Source organism: Falco cherrug, chromosome 7 (assembly GCF_023634085.1).
Source record: "Falco cherrug isolate bFalChe1 chromosome 7, bFalChe1.pri, whole genome shotgun sequence".
NCBI lineage: Eukaryota > Metazoa > Chordata > Aves > Falconiformes > Falconidae > Falco > Falco cherrug.
Window position 1 is genome coordinate 11,202,769 of NC_073703.1, and position 23,797 is coordinate 11,226,565.

Genomic DNA, 23,797 nt, shown 5'->3' on the forward strand with positions numbered 1-23,797 from the left:
TCACTGATGGCAGACCTCATAACCCATCTGCTCACAATGAGTAAATTATATAGCCCAGTCAGATGAGATGGATTGTTCTTTCTGATCTACCTTTGGAGTGTCTCCACATCCTGTTCCAATCAGTACATACTTTGCCTTCGCTCCATGATCGAGGTGAGACATTCGGGCAAAACCTCTTGAGCAGCTGACCCCTGATCTCGTCATTCACCATCTTCCATCTTCCACTGCTCCTTCTTCCTGTGCTCCTTGCCATGAGTCTGGGCATGGCAGTAGCTTACTTATTTAGGAGACAAACACTAACTTCAGACATCTCCTGTGGATCTATTGATATGTTCATAGCTTGCCTCTGCATGAAAACTTTCCCCATTCTAATTATCATAGCACTTGTCTCTTTCATGGATGTTGCGTGTTTAAAACACTATTAAGCAGACCCAGTTAGATCAGGAAAGGAGAATGATAGCTCATTCTTCTGCTTTCTCATCTGAGGGCTGCATTGCCATCTCTCACCTTCTTCCCTGAGAGTTAGTCCTCATGTGGCTGATAGCCAGCCCTGAGAGCACAGTTGTTCCCACCCTTCACCATGAAGAAACGGAGGCACAGACTAGCAGTCATAGCAGGTAGTCTACACAGATCTGGCACACTGTGGTGGGAGCAGAAATGTGCAAAGCAGTTTGCCAAAAACACATGGCCAACTGGTGGCCAGGCTGGGATAAGAATCTCTAAAAGAGGAGGAATTCAAATACTCTTTTCTGGTCTGCTACTTGAGTCTCTCTTCCTATTGCCTGTATATTGGTTTGAATTGAAACAAATTTGAGTATTTCCACTGGCCTCTTTGAAATACACATCACATACCTACATACTGATATTATTCCAAACAAAGACAGATAGGATACATCCTTAGGTGTACCAGGCATTTGGTGCAGAGGAGTGGTGTCCAGTCCGACACAGTGCCAGCCCGTGGCAGGTAATTCAAATTTCTATCACTGCCTCAGCTGACAGCTACCGCTGGGGCCCAAATATTTTTGCTTCTATTTAGGGATCTCTTGTCCTTGCTCCTGGACAACTTTGGAGAAAGTCCCCAGAGGTTCTTTGCTCTCTGGTTCCCCTCTGAAGTCCATAAGCTGCCTTCTGTGAAAATATCATTTGCTTCTTCCATGTTAATACCATTAATTCATTGTGTCTTACTTTGCATCTGTCTCAGTCTTTTTTCCAGCAGCTCTAAATAAGGGAAAGAGTTAAATCTGTCCATAAAACTGTGAAGCTGTTCATTAATTACTGCATATTTTATTCTGCCATTGAACCATACTGGCCCTGTCTGAAGGAAAATTATGAACTGCTGGGGTCTTTGCTCAGGGAACCAAAACCAGAGACATGGAAACTTTTCCCTCCCTCCTTTTCTGTCAGTTTGCTCTGCTTGCTTGCTTTTTCTTTTCTTTTCTTCCTTTTTTTTTTTTTTTTTTACCCCTCCTTTCCTCTCTTTCAGATGCTCCTGACATTTTAACAGACTCTCTGATCGCTTCCAGGTGACCTGACCATCTTTTGTACTGTTCTTGTCACAATTCATCTGGATGAGAAAAAGTAGGAAGAAAAAAAGCAAGAAGTTTTAGTTTTTACTGTTACTTCCTCTCTTGGCCCTGAGAGGTGTCACTCTCCATCTCATTCAGACTAGTGCCCTTGGTGGGGAGGACATCCCTCCCCATCACAGGCTTTCTAAGAGCTGAGGGTCATTGAGTCCTTCACACCTCTGTGAAGTGGGTAAATAGGATGTGAAACCTATTTAACCTGTTGTGCTGGGCCTTGTATTGCAGATGACAATAAATCACACAGAGCCAAATGGATCCCCCCCCCCTCCCGCTTTAATATTTATTTGGCAGTGAATTTTTAATAAGGAGGGACTTTCACTTGTCATCCTGAGAATGCCAAGTGGGCGAAAGAAGTGAACGGAGAAACTTAGAGGAATGAATGCAAAACGTTGGGGGAAGGAAAAGAGGAAAGATGGGAGAAGAAAAAGGGAATGGGAAAGGGAAAGGGGGAGGATAACAGGGAGGAAATAGTCAAGCTTAGTGCAGCTCCCTGCTCCCATAGTAGTGAGGGTTCATACACAGCAGGGAAACAAATAATCCTGGGAAAAAGTTTTTGACCCAAAAGTACTTATACCCTTCCAGAGCCCATTTCTCACATCTAGCCTTTCCAGCAAAGCAAATAAATTAATCGGTGATTTGTGAGACTGATTTGGCAAAAAACCAAAACTTTTTGTAGTCCATAATCCATAATTACACTCTGGTGCTGTGTGTGACTGAGAGAAAGGGATAAAGTCACTGCAGAGACAGATACCATTGACTAAAGAGATGCTGTGGAGAGATACAGCAAGTGCTTCAGATAGATGACAAGCATTAGATGGAGTGGATATATAGTTAAAATTAAAGAGATGGATACTATGAGTACACGTGGGAAGATACCTGGTACAGACATACTGTGAATAAATGCTGCAAAGAGAGGGATATTGTTAAAGACAGACAGTGTCTAGGAAAAATGGGCAAGGCAACAAGTAATGCTGCAGCTAGGCACATAAAGATTGATTCTGTTGATAAATAAATTCTATAAATAAATACTACAGAAAGATATTTCACTAGCCTGCCATCTATGAATATTTGACACACACATCTAAGAAACTGCATAGCATCTCATCCAAAATAAACATAACCAAGCAGCTACTAGATATGTGTGTGATCGTACTGTTTAAAAATTTAAAAGATGTTAGCAGCTGCAAGACAAACAGCAATTTATCACCTGATTCAAAGCTCATTTCACCCTGATGGACACATCACTGATGGCCTGGCAGCAGCATGGCAGAAAAGGCCAGGCCAGCAGGTAGACAATTAAGTGCTGAAGCAACATTGGATGAGTAAATGGGAAAATAACAGTGTTTGGATTTCAGAATTGGAAATAGGCCACAATCTGGGTACAAGCTTCCAGTCTTGTATCCAGGCTTACCAGGGGATGTCAGGTTTCAAAATAATTTCTGCCACTACGTTGTACTGTCCCATGCTGCTGCTATAACCCCACAAGCCCGTGCAGGGAGCTCCACTCCCAGCAATCCCCAGATACCTCATGGACTCAGCGAGCAGTCGGAGGTTCTGCTACTGAGTGCTCTGGCAGCAGTGCAGAACATCCCGTTCTCCTGTAATGGGCTTTGGGAAAGAGCTGTCGTCTGCAGGGATGCCTGTTCCTGCTGGGGCTGTCAGGCTTGTCCCTACACCTGGCAGATGCTGACCAAATTGAGAGACTTTCCAGGGAGGCAGATCATGTTGTGGTTCCTGTGGTCAGTGGTCCTGAGGACTGCCAGAGTACAGGGCATCTGAGGAGTGAATGTACTTCCATGGCTTACATCTTTCCACCCTCAGTGTCTGTCCTGTCTCTCTTCAGGCCTCTCCTGGCCTTGCAGAGGGCCCATTTCCTTGCTGTGCTCTAGACTGAGGTTGTCAGTATTGCCTGACTTCTGTACCAGCTACTGCTTTGTTCCCATCTGTAGCCACCTTCATACTCTGCGCTTTGGCAGGATCTCTGCTTTCGTTGATTGCTCAGCCCCATGTCGGGGATGCTCGTTATGGGGCTATCAATCTCTGCTTAGCATGTGTTATTACACTGCCCTTGAAGCAGACAAGTTACTTCTCAGGGCGCTGGTAGGCATCCTCCAGGCTACTGCTACTGCTGCTTGTTCAGCACAGTCCCCCTGTGCTCTGAACTCTCTGAGAGTTTATGGTGCACCTCAGAGTCATTCTGGCATATGCCAGGGTTGGTTTTCTCCGTTCAGTTCCTCTTGACTTGAATGTGCAAGTCCACAGCGATGGAAAGAGGAGCGCATTAACCTCTGCTTTTCTTCGACAGCACATCCTCCCCACTACACTTACTATTTTAAAACACTCCCAAGCACAAACTGGTTTATTTCAGTCCCTGCTATTACAGGCATTATATTGGGTATATATTTTATATATCATTCAATCTAATGCACACTTATAAATTCTCACAGAAAGAAATCCACAAACCATCTTTTAGCTAGCTATGGATGCTGCCTTCAGGGTCCATATACTAGTTGGTGGGGAGAAGAGGAGATTATACATATTTTTATGGATTCAAACACCAAATTAAATCTGAAATTAACATTCATCCATTTCCATTAATGATGCTGAAAGTTATTGTGAGACACTCAAGTGCTTAAATGGTAGGTGTCAGCTGAATCTTGTTCAGAAAGTTGTCCAAGGACTCTTGGGTATGTCATGCTGGGAAAGGGACTAAAACCCTGTCAGGTTCAAGTGAGAGTAGTATTTTTGGTTTTCCCCTCTCCCCTTCATTTCACTCTTTCCTAGCAGCCAGTTCCTATCTCTAAGGATATATCTTGTAATAATAATTGCTTGTTATCAGTGGATATTTTCCAGTACAGCAAAGATATCTGAATTCAAAGTCTCCAGCAGAGGAAATTGATAGGTCTGAGTTTAAGGAGTGTTAGGTTAATCCATCTCAAAGGAGACCCTCTGTAAGAAGTGAAATGATAGGCATTTCCTGGCTATAAGGAGTAGCGTGGGAGAAGGGTATGCCAAGCTTCTGAGGGGGCAGACATTGAAAGGAGCAAGGGAATAGACAGCTCAGCAAATTTTTTTCTTCCTTGATTGTTTCCCTGTGGATTTCTCTTGCATTGGAAATGTGTAAAACAGCACGAGAAGGTGGAAGGAAACATCTCTGAAGCTAGAGCTATTGGTTTGTGGTGACTGGTTTTGCTCCTCCACCATCAAAGATCTTTGGACATATGATTTAATGAATTCACCCTCAGCAGCTTAGGTTAATATGGCTCTAATTGTGTAAACGTGTTTAATTCTGGGCTTTTTGCTCCTAAATTCATAGGAGCCAGTTACATTAAATAGATGTGTGTCAGAGAAAGGCAACCGGCAGGGTCTGTGCGCTTTCACTGAGACTTGTTACTAAGGGCATGGCTGAAAAAGGTTGCCTAAGGGATGCTCTGCATCAGTGTATACAGCCCCTCAGACCTTGCTCTGCCACTTCCCAAATGCCATGCTTTCCCAGAACTACACAAGCAGGCACTGCTCTTCCAGGAGCGCCTGCCATTCGCACCGTGCCTTGCCATCGTGCCCATCTGTGGAGTAAGTGTGTAAGGCTGATGAGAAAAGTGGCACAGGCTCTCACTGCTGTTGTAATTATCATCAAATGATTGTCATTGCGCAGCAATCCTTACTCACTAGCAAACTAAGAAATACTCTGAGTATTAAGAGTTAGGGATCTAGGCTTGGCACCTTTGCCAAGTTTTGACACAGGGCGTATTTCTTTCATTCCTTAATATTGTTGCACTGGCTGTTCACTGATTTTAGAATTCTTCACTTTCGGTTCTAAACCCAAGAAGATTTAAAGCAGTGTTGTTCCCTGCCTCAGAAATGTCTGCAAAATTAGGGGTGAATTATGCTGTTCAGGAGTTCAGCTGCTCAGATGGGACATGCCAGTGCAGCTCCATGCACATCAGCAGACCTTTCCCTGATAAATCATCAGACTGCTTCCCTTTCCAGAAAGCAGTACGGGGTGTTTCAGGCTGTAAAGCCTGTATGTAAAGTAAACGCATTGTTATTTGAAAGTGATTCATACTGCTGGGAAGCCCAGAAAGGTAAGCTGATGTGTGGGTAAGCAATGGAGTGTAATAGCTCTGAGAAAACTGCTGCGCAATAACAGCTTTTGATTCCTTGCAGGATAAAACTGTATAACGTTGCCATCCTTCCTGTACCTTTCATGTGTACAGCACTTCATATACGTTAAGTGTATTACTTTGTCATCTGGACTGATAGCTGGCTGGTCTGACCCTCCTGAGCTTTGCTAGTCTGCTTGTGAGAAGTATGAAGTTTTCAAACAAAGTTTTAGGCTTTAAGGTAACATCTAAATTATAGATTTCTAAAATCGTCGTGGCAGTGTTTCTTGATATGCTGCTTTTTGAGCTGAGCTGATAACCCATCTTGCCTCAGAGATGCTTTTTTTCCTCCTTGATTCTGAATTGCCTGTATCATGCACCATTACATCTGACACAGTTTATCTGCGGGTTGGCTGTGCAGAAAAGGAGAAAGTCCGGCGTAAGCCTGGCAAATGCAGGGTGAAGTCAGCAGCAGTCTGACTGGGCTGCACCTGCTCTACCACCGTTATCTCCAGAATTCTGAGAACCTGGGTTCTTCCACAGCATACAGCATTTTGTTTAAGGGGTTATGTGTTACTGACACTAGAGCTGTTATGGCAGGGGTACCTGTGTGAAGCTGATGCAGCCAAAATTTCTGTAGAGAAAATGATGCCACCACGATTTGATGGAGAAGGAACAAGGCAAGAGATTCTATCACAGCAAACAGCAGTCAGGAACCCTGTGTGCATTCCTGAATAAAACCTTCCTAAATGCACCCCTCTGTAAAATGTGTTTGTGTGTTCTAGCACCTGGATTTGTGCTGTTTGTACTGGCAAATCTCATTTTTGTGGGCTTTTTCAATGCCTTAGGGGACAATCCATGAGCCAGAAATCACGATCTGGTCTTTTCCTGGTGTTTCAGTTCCTGGAAGACAGACTCCACCATGGGAAAAGCAGATGTCACTTTATTTTGGTGCAATAAACAGCTTCCTGAAGCAAAGAGACAAAATGAGGGGCTAGGAAAACAGAAATATGAAGGCAAATGCCAGGAAATACAAGATTTCCTGACTAACGAGGTTTTCAGGTCTATTGGAACCAGCACTCACAAGTCCTCAGTCTTTGTTTCTTTGAGCTGGATGACTGACTTCTTTCTGCTAGATAGGCGAGCTGGACAGCTTAAAATCAGAGGCCAGGCTGGGTACAGAAAATCTGGCAGCTCGTGACAGTTTCTTTCCCATCTGAATAATCTCTCCTTCACTTTTATGACCAGTTGTTTTCAGTACCGCAAGAATTACAACATTGGTCTTTGAAATACGATCTGGCAGCTAAGCCTTGATTTTACTGAGCACCTCTCTCTCCTCCTGATGTCAGCAGGAGTCCTACATCCTCATCATTCCTCCAGCTCAACTCTTCATTCCTGTCTGGCAGAATCACGAATACTCACTTCTTTCCCTAATGGATCTGGAAACTTGCTATTTTCTTTACTGAAGTCTTGGTTTGCTGAGAGAAGGTGTTGGACCAGGCCCACCAAATTTATTAAGCACCTATTTTCTTACTGCTTTCAGCGGAGAGAAAGGCACTTTCAGAGAAAAGGCAATTAAAGAGCTTTGCAACCTCATTCAGACTGGGCAGGTGATGGAGGGCCTCAGACACACCTTGGTGCTGCCACCGTGCCATAAGCTGGCTGGGCAGGTAGACTGGTGGAGCCATCTGCACCAGTGTTGTGGGGGGACTGGGGCACAGAGAGAAAAGCACTTTGCTCAAACCGACTGCAAGCCCACTGAGTGTTAAACCCGCATCTTTCAAACCCAAACATTTTAACCTCATGATTCAATTTTCCCGTGACGCACAGTCTGACATATCTTTTCAGTCACTTACTCTGCATACAAGAAACTGACCTTTTATCATTTTTGGTCGTAAATCAGAGTGTGACATTAAATGCTCGGGGTGCTTCTCTATGAAGTGATTGTTTCACTGCTCTGCAAGCTGTGCTCTAATTTGCTCCATCCATTCAAATACATGTCTTATTTTGATTAAATGAATACTTTTGTCAGTTTATGTTGCTTCGGCTTTCACTCAGAATACACTTGCTTCTGTGTTGCGTTAGTATTCTTTCAAGAATTTTAGTGGGCATTTATATATGCCTATATAAATATGCACACACATATCCACATACGGAAAAAGTAAGAAAATGGAATGCAACTTTCAGGTAAAAAACACAGACCATTTTGACAGGCATCTGAAAATTGATTTTTATAAAATATTTGGGAAATACTCCTGTGAACAGCGATTTTAAAAATTGCTCCCTGCTGGGAACTGATAAATGCTACAAGTTACAAATGAATTAATTTCAAAACAGCATCTCACTGTTATATAGATGAAACTTTATTAAATACCTACAACAGGAACACAGAAAAGTATTAGGAGATCTATTGTACAACAAATAGCAATGAAAACTTTTAGATGTGCTTTTACTATGTTCTTTTTGCCAGGCAATGCTGTCTCCTTAGATCAGAGGTAATGGTTGTTTTTCCTCTTTCCTGTTTACTGGGAATCATATGTTCCTGGCTGGAAGGTCCCTCTGGCGCAAAGAATCCCTTTAAACCCTGCTTGAGTTCTGAAGTAGGACGAAGGTGATGCCTCCTGTTTTTGTCAGCCACCCACGCCTACGGTTTTTCTTGTGTGCCAAACCACTAAAATTCATCCTTGCAACTCCTGACAGACAAATTTCAGGAGGCAGGGAGCGCAAAATGAAATATTTGCTATTCTTCATGAAACATCTGGTAGGGCTTTGGCAAGATCAAGGAATTAGCAAGAGTTGCCACTTATATGCTGTAGCTGATATTTTTTGTTGTCCTTAATGGAGTCCAAAGCATACGCAAATCAGCTGCATAATGAGTGAGGTTAAGCGAGGTTTTGGATTTGGTTCCATATGGTGTTAAAAACATAATTGATCAGAATGTTTTGAAATATATTGAACAAGAGTGTTGAGATTTGTTTTATCTGAATTTCATTAAGTCTGAGAAAAGATTTAGGATGAGGGCAGAGGCTGAAGTTTTAACCTGGAACTATTATCGGTTCTCTATGATCACACATACTTCATCAGACATTTCTGCTATAATCCCACTTCAATTTGCTTTAGAAGCAAGATAGATTTCTTTGACCTTGCCTTCTCTGCTTTTTATACTTATAGGTACACACACAGAGAGAGATTCTCTGTCTTTCCTAATTATAATACTGACTAAACACGCTTGCTCTCCGCAGGAAAGGGTGAGAGAACAAAAGTTCCATATTAGTCTCAGAGCTTCTTACACTACAGAAAATTTCTCAGATCAGTTATGATGAACATTCCTAGAATGACAAGCACAACTTTTAGGGGGATTATGATTTTGCAGATGTGTGTTGGAATCCTTTCAATAAATTTGTGATAACATGGGACATTGTAGAGATGAAGTGGCTTTGGGAGATGGCCATATGGACTGATGTCCGTCAGCTGGAACTTCTTAGGCTTCGGTGCTTTGCCATCATATTGGCATAAATTAGTTGTTTTCAGTATGCTCCAGAAACTGTTTTCTCTGACTCTTACGCTGAGATTTTCCTGAATGTCTTTTTAGAAGCAGAATTCAATGGTAAACCAGCTGTTGAACACTCATATTGTGCCATATGCTCTCCTGTCTTTGGACACTCCAGAAACAAATCATTCTTTTTACCAGAGCTCAGTACTTTCATACCCAGTCATTGCTTACCTACTTGAAGAGATATGATTGTGAAAGAAAAAACAAGCTATACAGAAAGGTTTCTAAAACAGTCATTCCTTAATTTAAAGGGTACAAAAATGAATCAGGTTCACGTGTAGTAGGAATATGTCCATATTTCCTTACTGAGAATCCAAGATCTTAACTTTTGTCTCACAGTCTTGCTTTTAGCTTCTAATTTTAGCTCTTAAATAGCTGATTAACATAATTTATGTTTTAGACAACCATTTCTGCCTGCCTGTTGACAATCCTATTATATCTCAAGCCCTACCCAGATGGTCTAAGTCTCCTTTCAGGTGACCTGTTCCTTTGTCAACACTCACCTGAAGACAAGAGTCAAAGAACTGGTTTGCCCTGGTCAGTAGCCAGCTCTTTCACTGGGATTGCTTCCACTTAAATGCGATAACATCAAGGTTCAGTGACCATCTATTGTCAACTCTCAGCTAGTTGTAGGAGGGTCTCCTGACACCTCCTAGGTCTTGTAATGAAAATTGTGCTCTGAATACAGAACAAACCATGTAATTGTGTAGGTGTGTGGGTGTCTGAGTATATGCCTATATACGTATATGTGTATCTATTATTTATCTACCCATAAGGAAAGTTAGCTAAGGGATAGTGATCTATATTGTGTGCTTATATAGACATATTTATATATTTTGTGATTTAATGTCAATTGATAATTAGGCACCATGCAGCTGTTCGATCATACCCATAGCCCCCTGCCGTGAGTTGGGGAGGAGATTCAGGAAAAAGGTAAAAATTGAGGGTTGAAGTAAGAACAATTTAATAATTGAAATAAAATATATTAATATTAATAATAACTATTATTGTTGTTGTTGTGGTGGTGGTGATGATGATGATGATGATGGAAGTGAGAGAGGCAGAGAGAGGAATAAAACCCAAACAATAAAAACACCCCAGTGATGCACAATACAGCTGCTCACCGTCTGTTGGCCGATGCCTGGCCAGTCCCCGAGCAGTGATCAGCCAGCCCTGACCAACTCCCCCAGTCTGCACACTGAGCACGATGCTCTATGGCACGGAATATCCCTTTGGCTAGTTCGGATCAGCTGTCCTGGCTCTGCTCCCTCCCAGCTCCTTGTGCACCTCCTCACTGGCACAGCACGGGAAACTGGAAAGTCCTTGGTTTAGAGAAAGCACTGTTTAGCAACAACTGAAACGTCAGTGTGATATCAGCGTCATTCTCCTACTAAATCCAAAACACAGCGCTGTACCAGCTACCAAGAAGAAAATTAACTGTCCCAGCTGAAACCAGGACACATACACACACATATACAAATTTATCGTTGATAGATTCTCTGAAACAGAGTGGTTTTCAGCTGAAAATAGACTTTCATGAAGAAAAGTTAGCAACCAAGAGGTTTCTTTCTTCTCCAAGGGGTATAGTGGTTAGAATTCAGTCATATACAGCAGTCATTAGTTCAGACAGGTAGTTACATGTCTGTCTGGTGTGCAAACAAATATTTGCATGCATAGTTATCTGACCCAAAACCCATGTACATAAAACAGTTATGTAACTAAAGTGCAGCCTAGATCTGTCTTGGCCACCTTAAAACACTTTGTTTTCAAAATCCCAAATGCCTTAAGTCACTCAGAGAGAACTAAGGGTATATACATCTGGAACACGGACTTTTGAAATTAGACATATAGAACCAATTACAAAATTCGGATGAAGTCAGTAGAATTATATGAAACAGCACCAAGGGAAAGAAGAACCCAGGAGAACCTGCATGTCTTTACATTATTTATCCTCAGCAGTACAATTTTTCAGCGTCTAAGCCAAAATCTTTCCACGTTTTTTTCCCCCCTACAGTGCCAATGTTTCCGTTACTGGAAGGATCCAAAAGCAATTGCAAGGATTCCAATAATCTTCCTGTATTACTGTGGCTGGACTGCTAAGTATCATCAATAACATGATTATCGTTTTAAGAAGAAATTGCTTGAGGTAGAGACACTGTGAGAAGAGCTCCCAAACACTTTCAAAAACATATTCAGGAACTCTTACATTATTCAGTGTCCTAATGAATTCTGGTAGTCTTAGTAAATACCTTCCCATAGAGGGGGACTTGACTGCTCATGTTTCCACAGGAAGCTTAAGCCATAGAAAGCCAAAATGTTACCTGTTTTGGAAACATTTCTTCTGATTCTTAAAGTCAGACTAAATCCAAGTCACTGACAGTGCTGGCTGGTGGATGGATATAATCTATTTTATGCTACCTATCTTTTTCTTCCTGAATTTATCTCCCATTTTTAATGAATATAACAAGATCACAATGGACCAGATCTTAAACCATTTACTCTTAGGTGTTTCGCTGGCCATGGATTTCTGCTCAGCATAAGACTGCAATGTCTAGTCAAAGGTAGCAAAACAAACCTGTAAAGGATTTCAACAGCAAACATGGGTTGAGCTGCCTTTGTGCTTGTCCAGAGCTGATGCTGTGTGATGTTGTTTTAAATAAACACCAAGTTTTAGTGTAATAAGTATCTAAAAAGCAAGATCAGGACTATGCTTTCTCAAGACACTCTAACCCAGGCTCAGTCTCCCAACAGTGCCTGAATATATCATATGTCTTCTTATAAAGGTCTTCAACTTGTTTAAAATTTGTGTTTCGGGGCTTCAGCTCTGGTGTCCAGGAATTTTGGCCCAAATCTCAAGAGCATGGTGCTGTGCAGATATAGGAAGTCAGGTCTCAAGTTTTCTTCAGGGATGTCTCATGTTGCCAAGGACTTCACACAAAAGCCAGTGCTGGGCACCAGTTTTAGGTGAATAAGTTGTTCCCCACTTGTGCAGAAGAGCTGAACCTGTCTGGTGTGACTGAAATTTCACAGGTCGCATGGTATGTCTGTGCAGATACAGCCAGTTTGCCATGCTTACGCCCCTGCTTTGGTTCGTCTCTCTCTTCTCACCATAGGTAAGTAGAAACTTCACTCGATACCCTTTAGCTTCTCAATGTTGATGGGGGTACAACTGCTTTGCTCACACTTGCCTTTCCAAGCAGCATATTTATAAGGTTTTCAGTGTTTTCTCCAAGCCAGGTATTGCACTATGTGAAAGAGAGCATCATCACAAACCAAAGGTCACAAATGCCTCCTAAAGTACACACAGGGTGGTGCTTTCACGTGCTGAAAGGTAAATGTATTAAAGATAGAAAGAGAGAAAACCTAAGAACTGTTGAAGGGTGAGAGAAGGAAAAATAGTTAGCTGTGGTGTCTGCACCAACTGTCCTAGCTCCATTTCGTGGCTGACTCATCTTTGTTCAAATCAGTGGGTTTTATTAATGCTTACAAACCTACAGCTATAAGAATGCTAAAGATGCAATGTTAACCCTGCACTGCTATATAGATTGCTTCTCTGTTAGGAAGAAATTAATGATCGTTCACAAGACTGAATCCACAGCCTCTGGCTTCTCACCATTTTTTCCATTCTGCAAGTCTAAAGACCATTTCATGTGAATTTTATTGGTTAGCATTAGAAATGCGCCTGTATTTGAACTGAGATAGCTGGAATCCAGGAATTTAGTGTAATGTCAAGCCTAGTACCCTTCAAATGGGACAAAAATGCCTCCTTGTCCTCTATACAAACTCATCTTTCACAGAAAGATCAAAGCTGTACCAATGACATGGTGCAATTCAATTAAATGCAGTTCTTCATATTCACACAAGGCTTTTCAGTTTCCCAACCATGTGTAACGAGAGGTGTGCGCTCATCATTCCCTCTGCTCTTACAGCAATCACCAGCCATCTTCTCACCAATAAGGAGAATGGAAACAGTCAGTCCTGAGATGTCTCAGAGAGCTTCTGCAAGCCGCAAGTAAAAATCTGTCCAGGGCTAAATTGTTGCAAGCCTGAATGAACATTAGGGGACAGTATTGGCCAGGAGTCAGCCGGTTTCTTGCTCTTCATTCTCTGTTTATTTACAAGTTGTCTTCCCTTCTCTCTAAACGATAAAGCCCAACTTGCTCCTTGCTTATCTGATGCACCAGACATCCATTTTTAATCTGGCAAAATAAATTATAAATATTACAGCCTACAATTACCCTGGGAACTCCTGAAAAACTGATTAGTACAAGTCTCAGCAATGAATTACACCTTTCTCCTGGTTATTTGCAGCAGGAGGGGAAAAAAAACAACCCTACGTTCAAAACAAGACCAAACATCTCTCAGCCATAGCAAACAGAATTCAAGGCAGTATTTAATTATGTTCGTATTGTTTGTGAAAGGATGTGCCGTGGTGGGCTGAAAGCCAGGGCACCTGGCATTGCCTTGGGCTTAGCACGCATTTTCTCAGGAGATGTTGTAAGATGCAAAAGTCCTTGGCAGAGTCTTGGGAAAGGGAAATCTCATGGGAGCCTACAAAGTTCGTATCATTATTGTTTACTGTGTAGCAACAGAGGAGGCAAATGCAATAATTCTTTAGAGCTGGAGCCATCTTGCATCAGTACCTAGCTGATTCCCTCCCTTGGCAAGGAATGGATACAGCGCTGTGTTTTGGATTTAGTAGGAGAATGACGTTGATATCACACTGACGTTTCAGTTGTTGCTAAACAGTGCTTTCTCTAAACCAAGGACTTACCGGTTTCCCGTGCTGTGCCAGTGAGGAGCTGCATGAGGAGCTGGGAGGGAGCAGAGCCAGGACAGCTGACCCCAACTAGCCAAAGGGATATTCCATGCCATAGAGCATCGTGCTCAGTGTGCGAACTGGGGGAGTTGGTCAGGGCTGGCTGATCACTGCTCGGGGACTGGCTGGGCATCGAGCAGGTGGTGAGCAGCTGTATTGTGCATCACTTGTATTTCTTGGGTTTTATTCCTGTCTCTCTCTTTTTGTTGTCTCCCTTTACTACTACTACTATATTATTACTATTATTATTATTGTAATCATCATCATCATTAGCTTTATTTCAATTATTGAACTGTTCTGATCTCAAGCCACAGGTTTTACCTTTTTCCAGTTCCCCTCCCCATCCCATTGGGGATGGGGGTGTGGGGAGTGAGCAAGCTCCTGCTGGTACTTAGTTGCTGGCTGGGGTTAAACCATGGCACAAGGTCAGGGACTAAATAGAGCCTTGTCTGGCTTTTCTTAGGCAGGAGGGCAAGCCAGGCTGCTGTCTGGGGAGCTCCTGAATTGCAGAGATGAAATTAGAAAGTCATTACAAGGTGTGCACCAAACCTTGTAGCAAGCAAATCAAGACAAAAAGGGCAGACTAAAGTCCTTCTTTATTGGCATCTTGTTGCTGTAGTGTATTTCTTACAGGTGTAATTACCTGAAAGCATCATAGTTGTTTCACTTATGTCCTAAAATACTGCTTTATGAAGCTATTAAAGGGAGAATTGTACTCTGGGATAACAGCAAATGCAGCTGCTTAAGATTCATTTTAGATTCATTACAAGACTTCAGAAGCAGTATTCCTGTAAAATACTTTTAATAAAACATATGGATTCCTCAAAAGCAAAACCATGCAAGACCACACACCCTTTCAGATTTGGTTGTGTAGGTGGAATTTTAATGTTAAAAAAAAGAAGGGTGAGGCAATCCCAATTCACTGCAGAGAGGACAGCATATCTTTAAAAGCTGCAGGACACTTTACTTACCAGAACATAAGCACATGTTCATACAATTGGTAAAACTGTTGGAGAAGAATGAGAGATTCCCCTTCTGTGCGTATGATAACTGTGGCGAGGGAACGTGTTGGGGTCTCTGATCCCTGCTTGAGTGGAGAAAAAGTGCACCCTTCTTTCAGGTGTATGCTGTAATTGCTGAGAACTTGGCCTGTGTAGGTCAGACATGTGTCTTTTTTTCTGTTTTCTCACAGGGAAATGACTGATATTTTGAAAAAAAAAAATCTGCCTTATTTAGTTTATGAACTGTATCAGAGACGTCCTTGGCTCATTATATGCAGCCACATCCCTGCTTTGGGCAGCTTCGAAAGGATTGGGATGTCATGATAACGAGAAAGTTTAAGGAAAGGAGAAAATAGGGTTACAGACAGGGTGATTGTGCAGCTACCGGGGTGTTATTTTTCACTGCAGAGAGATGAAGACATGTTTACTTGTCTGTTGATGCATTCTTCCCAGGGAGTCTTTGGTACGTCCATAACCAGCACTGGTCTCCAGACTTAGAATTTTCCTCTTTTTTGTGTGAAGCCTTTAACCACTCACTTCCAGTTTTGCTCTGGCAAGACTGCAGCAAATTTCTTAAGAGTGAGAGGAGCAATGTGAAAAAGGAATAAATGCTTCATTTCCTTCTCTAACACACTGCACCTGCGAGGCTTGTCAAGTGAAGGTCAAGCAGCAACCCTGAACAATAGTCACAGATTCCCTAAGAGGGACAGTTGTCAGTGCCTGTTCTTTCCAGCAGAAAAAATAAAACACATTCTATTTTGAGCCAGTCAGTAGAATAGATAGAGAGTGGGTGACCTGCCACACAACCAAAATGTGAGTGAAAAATCTTGAGAAATTACTTAGGAAATCTCCAGGTTTTTCTCTATGCCCTGGAAGTGTATGCACAAGTGAAGGAGAATTATGTATGGAAGAGGGATCACCAGTCATCCCCATGTACAGCAAGCAGCTCTAGTTTATCAACCACAACTATAGACTGTCTTACGTGCAGTTCAGCAAGACAGCTGACTTGCAAGGTTTCTGTCCAGCTGTGACCCAACAGGTAAGCTGATATAGAATAAGGGGTTTTCAGGAAGCAACCAAAAGAAGTGGGTTTCAGTCATACCAGAAAGCTGCAGTTATGTTGACATGTAAGGAGGGACTGGGCTTCCTTCTCCTTCTCCTCATGTAAAGTCAGCAGAAAACCGGAATTATTTTATAGGGTACCAAAGCTTGCTTGCTTTCCAAAACCAAGCAAACAAACACCCACACCCACATGGAAAAAAAGAAAACTAATTAAGATCAAGTCATATCCCAATAAATAAGCAAATTACAAATCAAAACAAAGAAAATCTATTTATCACATCATAAAGTTGCAAATTGCTGTTGTGTTCCCATCGGCTGGAATAGACGAGGGCTACGAGACTGTAGGTTTTGAATTAGTAGATCAACCAACATGTGTACATGTTTTATTGTGTTAGCTGGGGGACTGTTGGCTGTAGAAATATTACCAGCCTTCCCTCCCCCTCTCCTGCACTGTGTTCACGTTCAGTGGTATTCATAGACCATATTTGTCTTGGAGTTCTCTAATGTAATGTCATTGGTTTTCCTCATTGTTTACCTTCTGTAAGACAACATCATTATTCTTCGGTAAATCTTTTTCATGTCCCCTGGAGGGCTTTTTTTTTCTTTTTTTTTTCTGGGGGGGGTGTTGTGTGTGTGAGTGTGTGTAGGAATTCTTTTGCAGCTTTTAAAAAATTGGATCTAACAAACAAAAATGCCAAGAACCTACCCCTAACAAAACCCCCACAACTCTTTTTTGGAAAAAAAAAAAAAAAAAGCAAGGCACTCCCTCTGCAATGTTATGCAATAGTCTAGTTGTTGGCATTTCTACTCATTACTATGTTTCATCATTTGCATTCTTTCCTAAAGGAGCTGGTCTTTGTGATGTGGAGAAGCAGCATGTAATGACTTTGGCAGCTTCATTAGCGGGGTCTAGCCCGCTTCCCAAATACCGCGTGCTGCCACCTCTCTTCTTTCAGAGAAACCTCTAACCTGCTGGTTTGAACTATCCCATTTGTTTTGCTTTGCTATGTGTTTTAAATCTTCCTGCAATAGAAAGTGAATTATTGGGTTGGAAAATTCCATATAGTAGAGACATGTAACTGGTGTGTAGAGTTTGGTAGTGTGATAAAGAGCCTTTCAACGTTTAAGTCACCGGTGTGATTACGGCCTGTGCTGGCAGCGAGAGGAAGCTGGTATCATCTATTTGCTGTTTGGTAGCTCATTATGTGATATGTGGTGGTGGCATTGATCCAGTGGGTATCAGTCCAAATTGGAGAAACTACTACTAAGGTCAGTGCTAATTGGCTTGCTCGTTCACTGTCACAGCGAAGGGACAAAGGGCAGAACAAACTAGTAAGAAACTCTTCTTTCCTGACCTCTAGTCATGGTCGAGGGACATCCTCATTTGCGGGCAGCCTCTCCCTGCATTATATCTGCCCAGGTATTCAGTTGCCACAGTCCTGGTGTCTTGAGTACTGTGTATGCAGGAAACAAGGGAGAGCTTTTGAAGTCCATTACAAGAGTTTTATGCATAAATACTTGCTTCCTAAAGACTATCCCTTAAGTCTTCAATATAAGGAAATGGCAGTTTTGTATGTTTTTCTCCTTCGTATTGTTTGTTGTCTTCCAGATTTCCCTTCCATAGTGAATTGGTTTTGTGCTAGGACTCATATTACCCTTCTTGTCAGAAATCCAGTCTCAAAATCATTTAAGCTATCAAAAAATTCAGAAGGTCCTCTGTTATTTGTTTTCCCAGCTTTAAGTAATAATAGGGAGTTTTTAAATAAAATTATCCTGTTAATGCAAATGTTTGACCTGCTGTTCCTAGGTTGAAAACTGAACTGTTCCATCTGTAAAATATCAGTGAGTTGGGTGGCAGCTCTGCTCTGTCCCAACAGCATTAGCAGCTCCTCCCAAACACCCAAGTGCAATATTGAATATAGTTATGCTTTGGTTCCTTTTGATTGCAGAGCCACAAAGGCAGAGCTTATAAAGGAAAAATCTAGTTCCCCTGAGTTTAGTCAGCTTTGAACATTATCATAGGTACTTGGTATCATGGTAATTCATGTCATACCTGTATCTGATAAAAAAAGAAGAAATCAAACCCACTGGTCAGACTCATTAGAGACCACTGCTTGTTGCCATTTGTGCTGGGAGGATTGTCCTGGCTGGTTTGTTTTGTTTCATGTCACATACTCAGTTTCAGTATGAATTCTTCCTGACCCAGATTTCTGAGCAGACTGAAGTGGAGCCAGAAACTGTAGAGTGCATAATTATTCTTTTATTTATTTTTAAGCTGTACAGCTCTATTAAGCTTTCATAGAATCCTTTATACCCAGCCTTTGAAGTAAACTAAGCCAGAGATCAGCCAGAGAAGTGGGTTGACATTACTTGTTTCTGCTTGCGGAGTAGTCTGTATACAGTTAAGACCTGGAGTCTCAAAGCTGAGAAAATCTCATACCTTTTTTGGAGTGCAGAAGAGAGGAGGGATCGATACATCCAAAAGCAATACTTCACACCTTTGGTATGTTCTGAAACCTCAGATGCTGGCACTGCTGTGAAACAGCTGAGAGCTGGAAGATTATTCCGGTTACTGACATGTAAATGAGCAGACCACACATTAAAGCTGTGTATGCTCCATCTGCCAAGCCATTCATTCTCCCCAGCTTGGGACAAATTAGAAACTCTGGCCCAGAGGTGGAAGATTATTATTCCTTTCCCAGTCCCCCAAAGCAATACATTCGCCTGCTTTGAGTCTCATCGAAAACATTGACCTGGAGGTGAAAAACACAGTATCTGTCCTCCTGATTGATCCAGGCTCTGACCCCGGCAGCATTAAAACCACAAGCTTCTTTCTGGTCTCAAAAACTACCCAGCTGCCCTCCTAGGCTCAGGGCCAAATGGGAACTAGGCAGCTAGGTAGGAGAGCGACCCTATCCCCCGGAGCCATCTAGTCTAGTGGCTCCGACTCTGCCATAAATACTGCATCGTGCTAACCTAATACAGTATGAATCAAAAGCGGACATGTAAAGAAAGCCTACGACTGTTCCTGTAAGTAAATGGCAGGAGGCTAAGCTGGTGTAACCTACCCTTCTGAGAGCCAGATGACGTAGCTGTGACATCCATTTAGAGTCTTTCCTCAGCTATTCAGACTTGCCTCTGAATTTGGCCCTTCCTCAGGAAGTCATGTTGTCAAAGCCTTTTCATTCTCCTTCCAAAACACAACCGCTCCTGGTATTTCTGCCCTTCTCGGAGCCAGTGCGCTTGAAGACCTGAAAGCCCCCACGTTTTGTTTGTACCACCTCTTGTTAGCAGTGCTCTGAGCTTGCACAGACCAGGAGGAAAAGATGCCAAAGCACTTCAACCACCTGGATTAATTAGGTCTTACACTAAATGTGGAACTACAATGAGGTGAATGATGATTAAACCAGCAACCTTCTGGAAATGGAATATCTCTTCCTCTACTATATTTCTGCTTCGATAACCTTGTAAGTGCCTCAAGGCGAGAATGGTGTTGTCTGTATATACAGCACTGTGTTTCTGTATAAGTAATAGCAATAATAATGATAACAATAATGATGCATTTCTCCTGTGAGGTAGGTAAGAATCACTCTTCATTTTACCAATGGTGAAACAGGCACAAAGACATACAGGATCTTGCTTAGTGCCATCTCATGCCTTATTAGCAGAGACAGGACCAAACCCAGGAAAGACATTTCCCTGTTGCTTGCTCTTACCCCTAGACCAACACACGCTCCTTTGATGATGTCCAGTTTTTCTTGTGATTTTTCTGCAGAAGTTGCAACAACAGCAGCCTGGAGACTGATGATGAGCCACCTTGTGTGGAAGAAGTCGATTATAATACTGACAGTTGCTCTGATAGTGAAGAGGACTTCTTGGAGCTGGACCAAGAGATCCAGGAGTGCCTCTCGTGGGTGGAAGGAGAGACAGAAGATGCAGGAGAAACCATGGGACAGGCATGCAACTCCAAAGCTCTCAGGGGGCTCTACATTTCCAGCCAACCAGCATCCAACAGTACGGCTCTGCCTCTGCGTTCAACAGCACTTGGAGTGTACAGTGGGTTCAAGAGCAGTCCTGTGTGAACAAGGCTTTGACTCGCAGAGCAGTAAGGAAGTGGGTTACTGCTCATGTTTGCCTGTTTGCCAGCTTCAGAATCCTTCCCAAATGTGTTGCTCCAGCTCTGAATAGAAAATTGGCTGTATGTTTGTGTTATTTGTATACATACTTATATTGATAATGACTCCTTATGCTTTGTACACAAGGCAGAGTGAGGGGCCACTGGCCCAGGTGATACGGTGTGAGAACATAGTTGATTCCTAAACATAATTCCCAGTTTTACAGCTGCCTCTGCTATGTGGTTTCATACAGGTTGACCTGAGGAATGGTATTCTGAGACCAAGGAACCAGAAATGATTCTCCTTTTCCTAGTTTAGGCTCTTACAGGAAGCAGCCTTTGCCTAGACAAGTGACAGTCACTGATGCCTTTGGCCAGAGCTCTCCACTGCCATTCTTTTCTCTTGAGCTGTAGAGCATGCATCCGATTTCTGTCTGACCACCATTCTTACAGCGTGTTCAACAGGTTGGGTCAGGCTGTGCATGCTTTTGAGCTGGTCATATCTCAGCAACAGTGTCAGAAATCCGGTGTGCCATAGTAAGGAAAGCACCAGTGACAGTACAGAGTGGTCTTCTGGAAACCTGGGCTAAATTCACCTCTTTGCTGAACTGGAATGATCTAGTCCAGTGTAATCTCAATTGAGTCACATCATGCTTGAACTAATGGGCCTAAGTGCAGAATTTGTTTCACAGATGCTGTGAAATTATATTTTCTCTATGAGACATCCTTCCAGCTAAGAGAATACAGATACAACAGTCCATCCTGGAGAGCTAGAGCTACTATTTAAAGTTATTGGGAGTGAGAGGGATTTGGTGCATTTTAAGGAGTAAAACATGTTCTTTTGTGGTAGCCAGGGTCCCCCAATATTCTGTCAATAGATGAGTGATGGTGGCAATGTCCAAGAGTGAATGTAGCTCAAGCATCAGTCCAGTGACTGATTATTCTTTGTTAGTTTTATTGTGGTACCATGAAGAAAACCTAGTTCATGGAACAGGACTCCATTGTGCCAGACAGTAATATAGAATCACAGAATCATAGAATCGTTTAGGTTGGAAAAGACCCTTACGGTCATCAAGTCCAACTATAAATCTAACACTGCCAAGTCCACCTATAGTAGAAGACTTTACTGGGAGGTTATATATGGGACATGTTCTACCAGTGACCTCATAAGGGAGTCAGAACAGCTTCTCTTTCGATCCCCAAATGAAAAACATAAAATTAAATTTCTTCTAAAATTACCTGCAAACAGATCCTGATTCCTGAGAACGCAACATGGGCTGAGGACCCATGCGTGTGCCTGACATCCCTAAAGCATGAAGCCCACGTCCCTGCATCTCACACCTCATATTCCCTGAACTTCTCATGTGTCTTAGACTCTGCTGCTGCAAATGGGGAATTGCCCTGAATCCAAATGGAATTAATTGCATGATGCAAGAGGCTCCTAACTCTGTCACTACTCTATGAGGCTCAAGGAGAAGGATGAATGTATATTGTGTTGTAGCATTACAGCCTATAAGGCCTCCATTACCAGTGATTTTTATTATTAATATTGATGTGTGAATAAAAGCACCATCCTGTCATCTTTATGCTGTTTGTGGAAAGAATTGCTGGTGCAGAATGAGGTTTTATCTGATGCATGTCTGAACGCCTTTTCCCAGACTACCTAGACATACGTTCCCACAGGAGCTTGCTCTTTGGAGAAATTGCCTCTTCCTGTCCTGCTGGGTTTCCAGTACCTGGGTGTTTTAAAGTCTTCACCAGCACATGAGAGTTCTCTGTGTCTCTCGCTCTCTTTTTATGATGCTGCTCAAAAGACAGGCAGCTTGGGTCTTTAGAAGCTGAGCTTCTTAGACCAAACTAATTCATTAGGTATGGTGTGTGTCTCTGTACAGATGTCCTGTTCTGCTTGCTTTAGTGTGCAGCTTGTTGTACACAATACCGAATTTTCATAAAAGGCTGGCTCACAGGAATGGACAGAGGTGAAACAGGTGTTCCTATTATAATAGTTTGTACAATGTTTCTTCAAAGTTCTTTAATAAGAAATGATATATGTGCATAGTTAATATCAAAATCCAACATCTATCGTATGCATGACAAAAAACTCACACTGTGCTAGGTCCAGACTGCAGCGTACACAGGCTGTACTTTAAGACCTTCACCATTCAGCACATCCCCAGGGCACAAGGTAAAAATACCATTATACATATATGTCTGTAGATGTGTGTGTATGCATCCAGAGCTGCTTTTCTCTCCCACACTGCTTTCTGTACCAATGCCCTGCCACAACAGTAGCAGAACAATTCTTGCCAAGGCTTGCTGATGGTACACGCTATTGCAAAGGGACAAAAAAAATCTTAAATCAGCACTTTTCTTAATGAGACACCAATATTTTGGCTATAAATACTATAGACCAGTCTCATTGTGATTCATGGAATCAGTGGACTGTGTGGGAGTTGTTCTAATACAATAAAAGCAGAGCTGTAGCTTCCATATGTGTTTGGAGCTGAATGTATATGAGCAGTACCACTGTTTCATAGATCCCTGATCTAGGAGCTACAGGAGATGGAGAGATGGCAAAGGCCCTTAAGGTGCTTTCAGTGTCTGGGATCCAAGTGCAGCAGTCAAGCTGGGAGCAAAGCGTCCATGCACATCAACAACATCTGCATAAGTGCTGCTGTGCAACATGAAAAGCCTGACCAAGTCTTCTCCTTGGCAGCTTCCTATGTTGGTGTCAAACAACTTGTCAGCAAGCCGTGAGGATGCTGCAGAAAGGCAACAGCTGGCCAAAGCCCCCAGCCCAAGGATGCTCAGCCTGCTGCTGAGAAGGTGAGAGCAGAGAGTACAGCGAGAAGGCTGGGTGACCAACCTGTCAGGAATGGCACCTGGAAACCACCAGCAGAAGCAGTTATGTGGGCTGCCTCGTTTCTTCCAGGAACTTCTATGGGGAGCAGATGCTCTTCTTCTTTTGATAGACCTCTAGAGGTCAGGAGAGGGCCTCCACTGTGCAGGGCTCTCTCCATGTTATTAAAATTCTCCCTGAGTCATGGTAATTAAGCAGAACTAGGCTCTGCACAGAGGAACGGAAGTGCATTGACTTTAATAAAACAGAGTGTAAAACAACTTTAGATTAACTCCAGCCTTGTTTATTCTTGCACACTTGTAATTCTGGTTCGGTACTTCCCCAGTGAATGAAGCCATTGTCCCCTGTGCTGAGGCATGTCACCTCACTTCAGCCTGCTAAGTGCTGAGCAGTGAGGCCAGTGCCTTTTCTTGCTGTTGCTAGCTAATCCCAAAGAATTTGGAAACAGCCGATGGAGAAAGGGAGGGAGGAGAGGGAAGTTGCCCTGCTCCCCACCGTTGCCATTCCTCAAGAGTCAGCAGGGCTGTCAGGTTGAGATGCAAGCCAAATATTTCCATAATGGCCAGAAGAGACGGTGTCCCAGAGGCACTCACATAGTCCCCACTGCTAAAGCGGTTTTGGGCTCCTGCCAGGCACATTAACTTTTTTTACCGATACTTTTTGTCTCACTGACTCTCTTAGCTGTGGTGAATGGCTCCGCTC

General features: G+C 42.6%; 1 protein-coding gene across 1 annotated transcript in view; it reads left to right on the forward strand.

Moving 5' to 3' along the window:
- AGBL1 (AGBL carboxypeptidase 1) overlaps positions 1-21,759 on the forward strand; it is a 332,817-nt gene extending 311,058 nt beyond the window's left edge. The window contains exon 23 of the mRNA XM_055715877.1: positions 19,897-21,759. Coding sequence (XP_055571852.1) covers positions 19,897-20,203 — 307 coding nt within the window. The 3' untranslated portion in view covers positions 20,204-21,759. The remainder of the gene's footprint in view (positions 1-19,896) is intronic.
- The last annotated feature ends 2,038 nt before the right edge of the window (positions 21,760-23,797 follow it).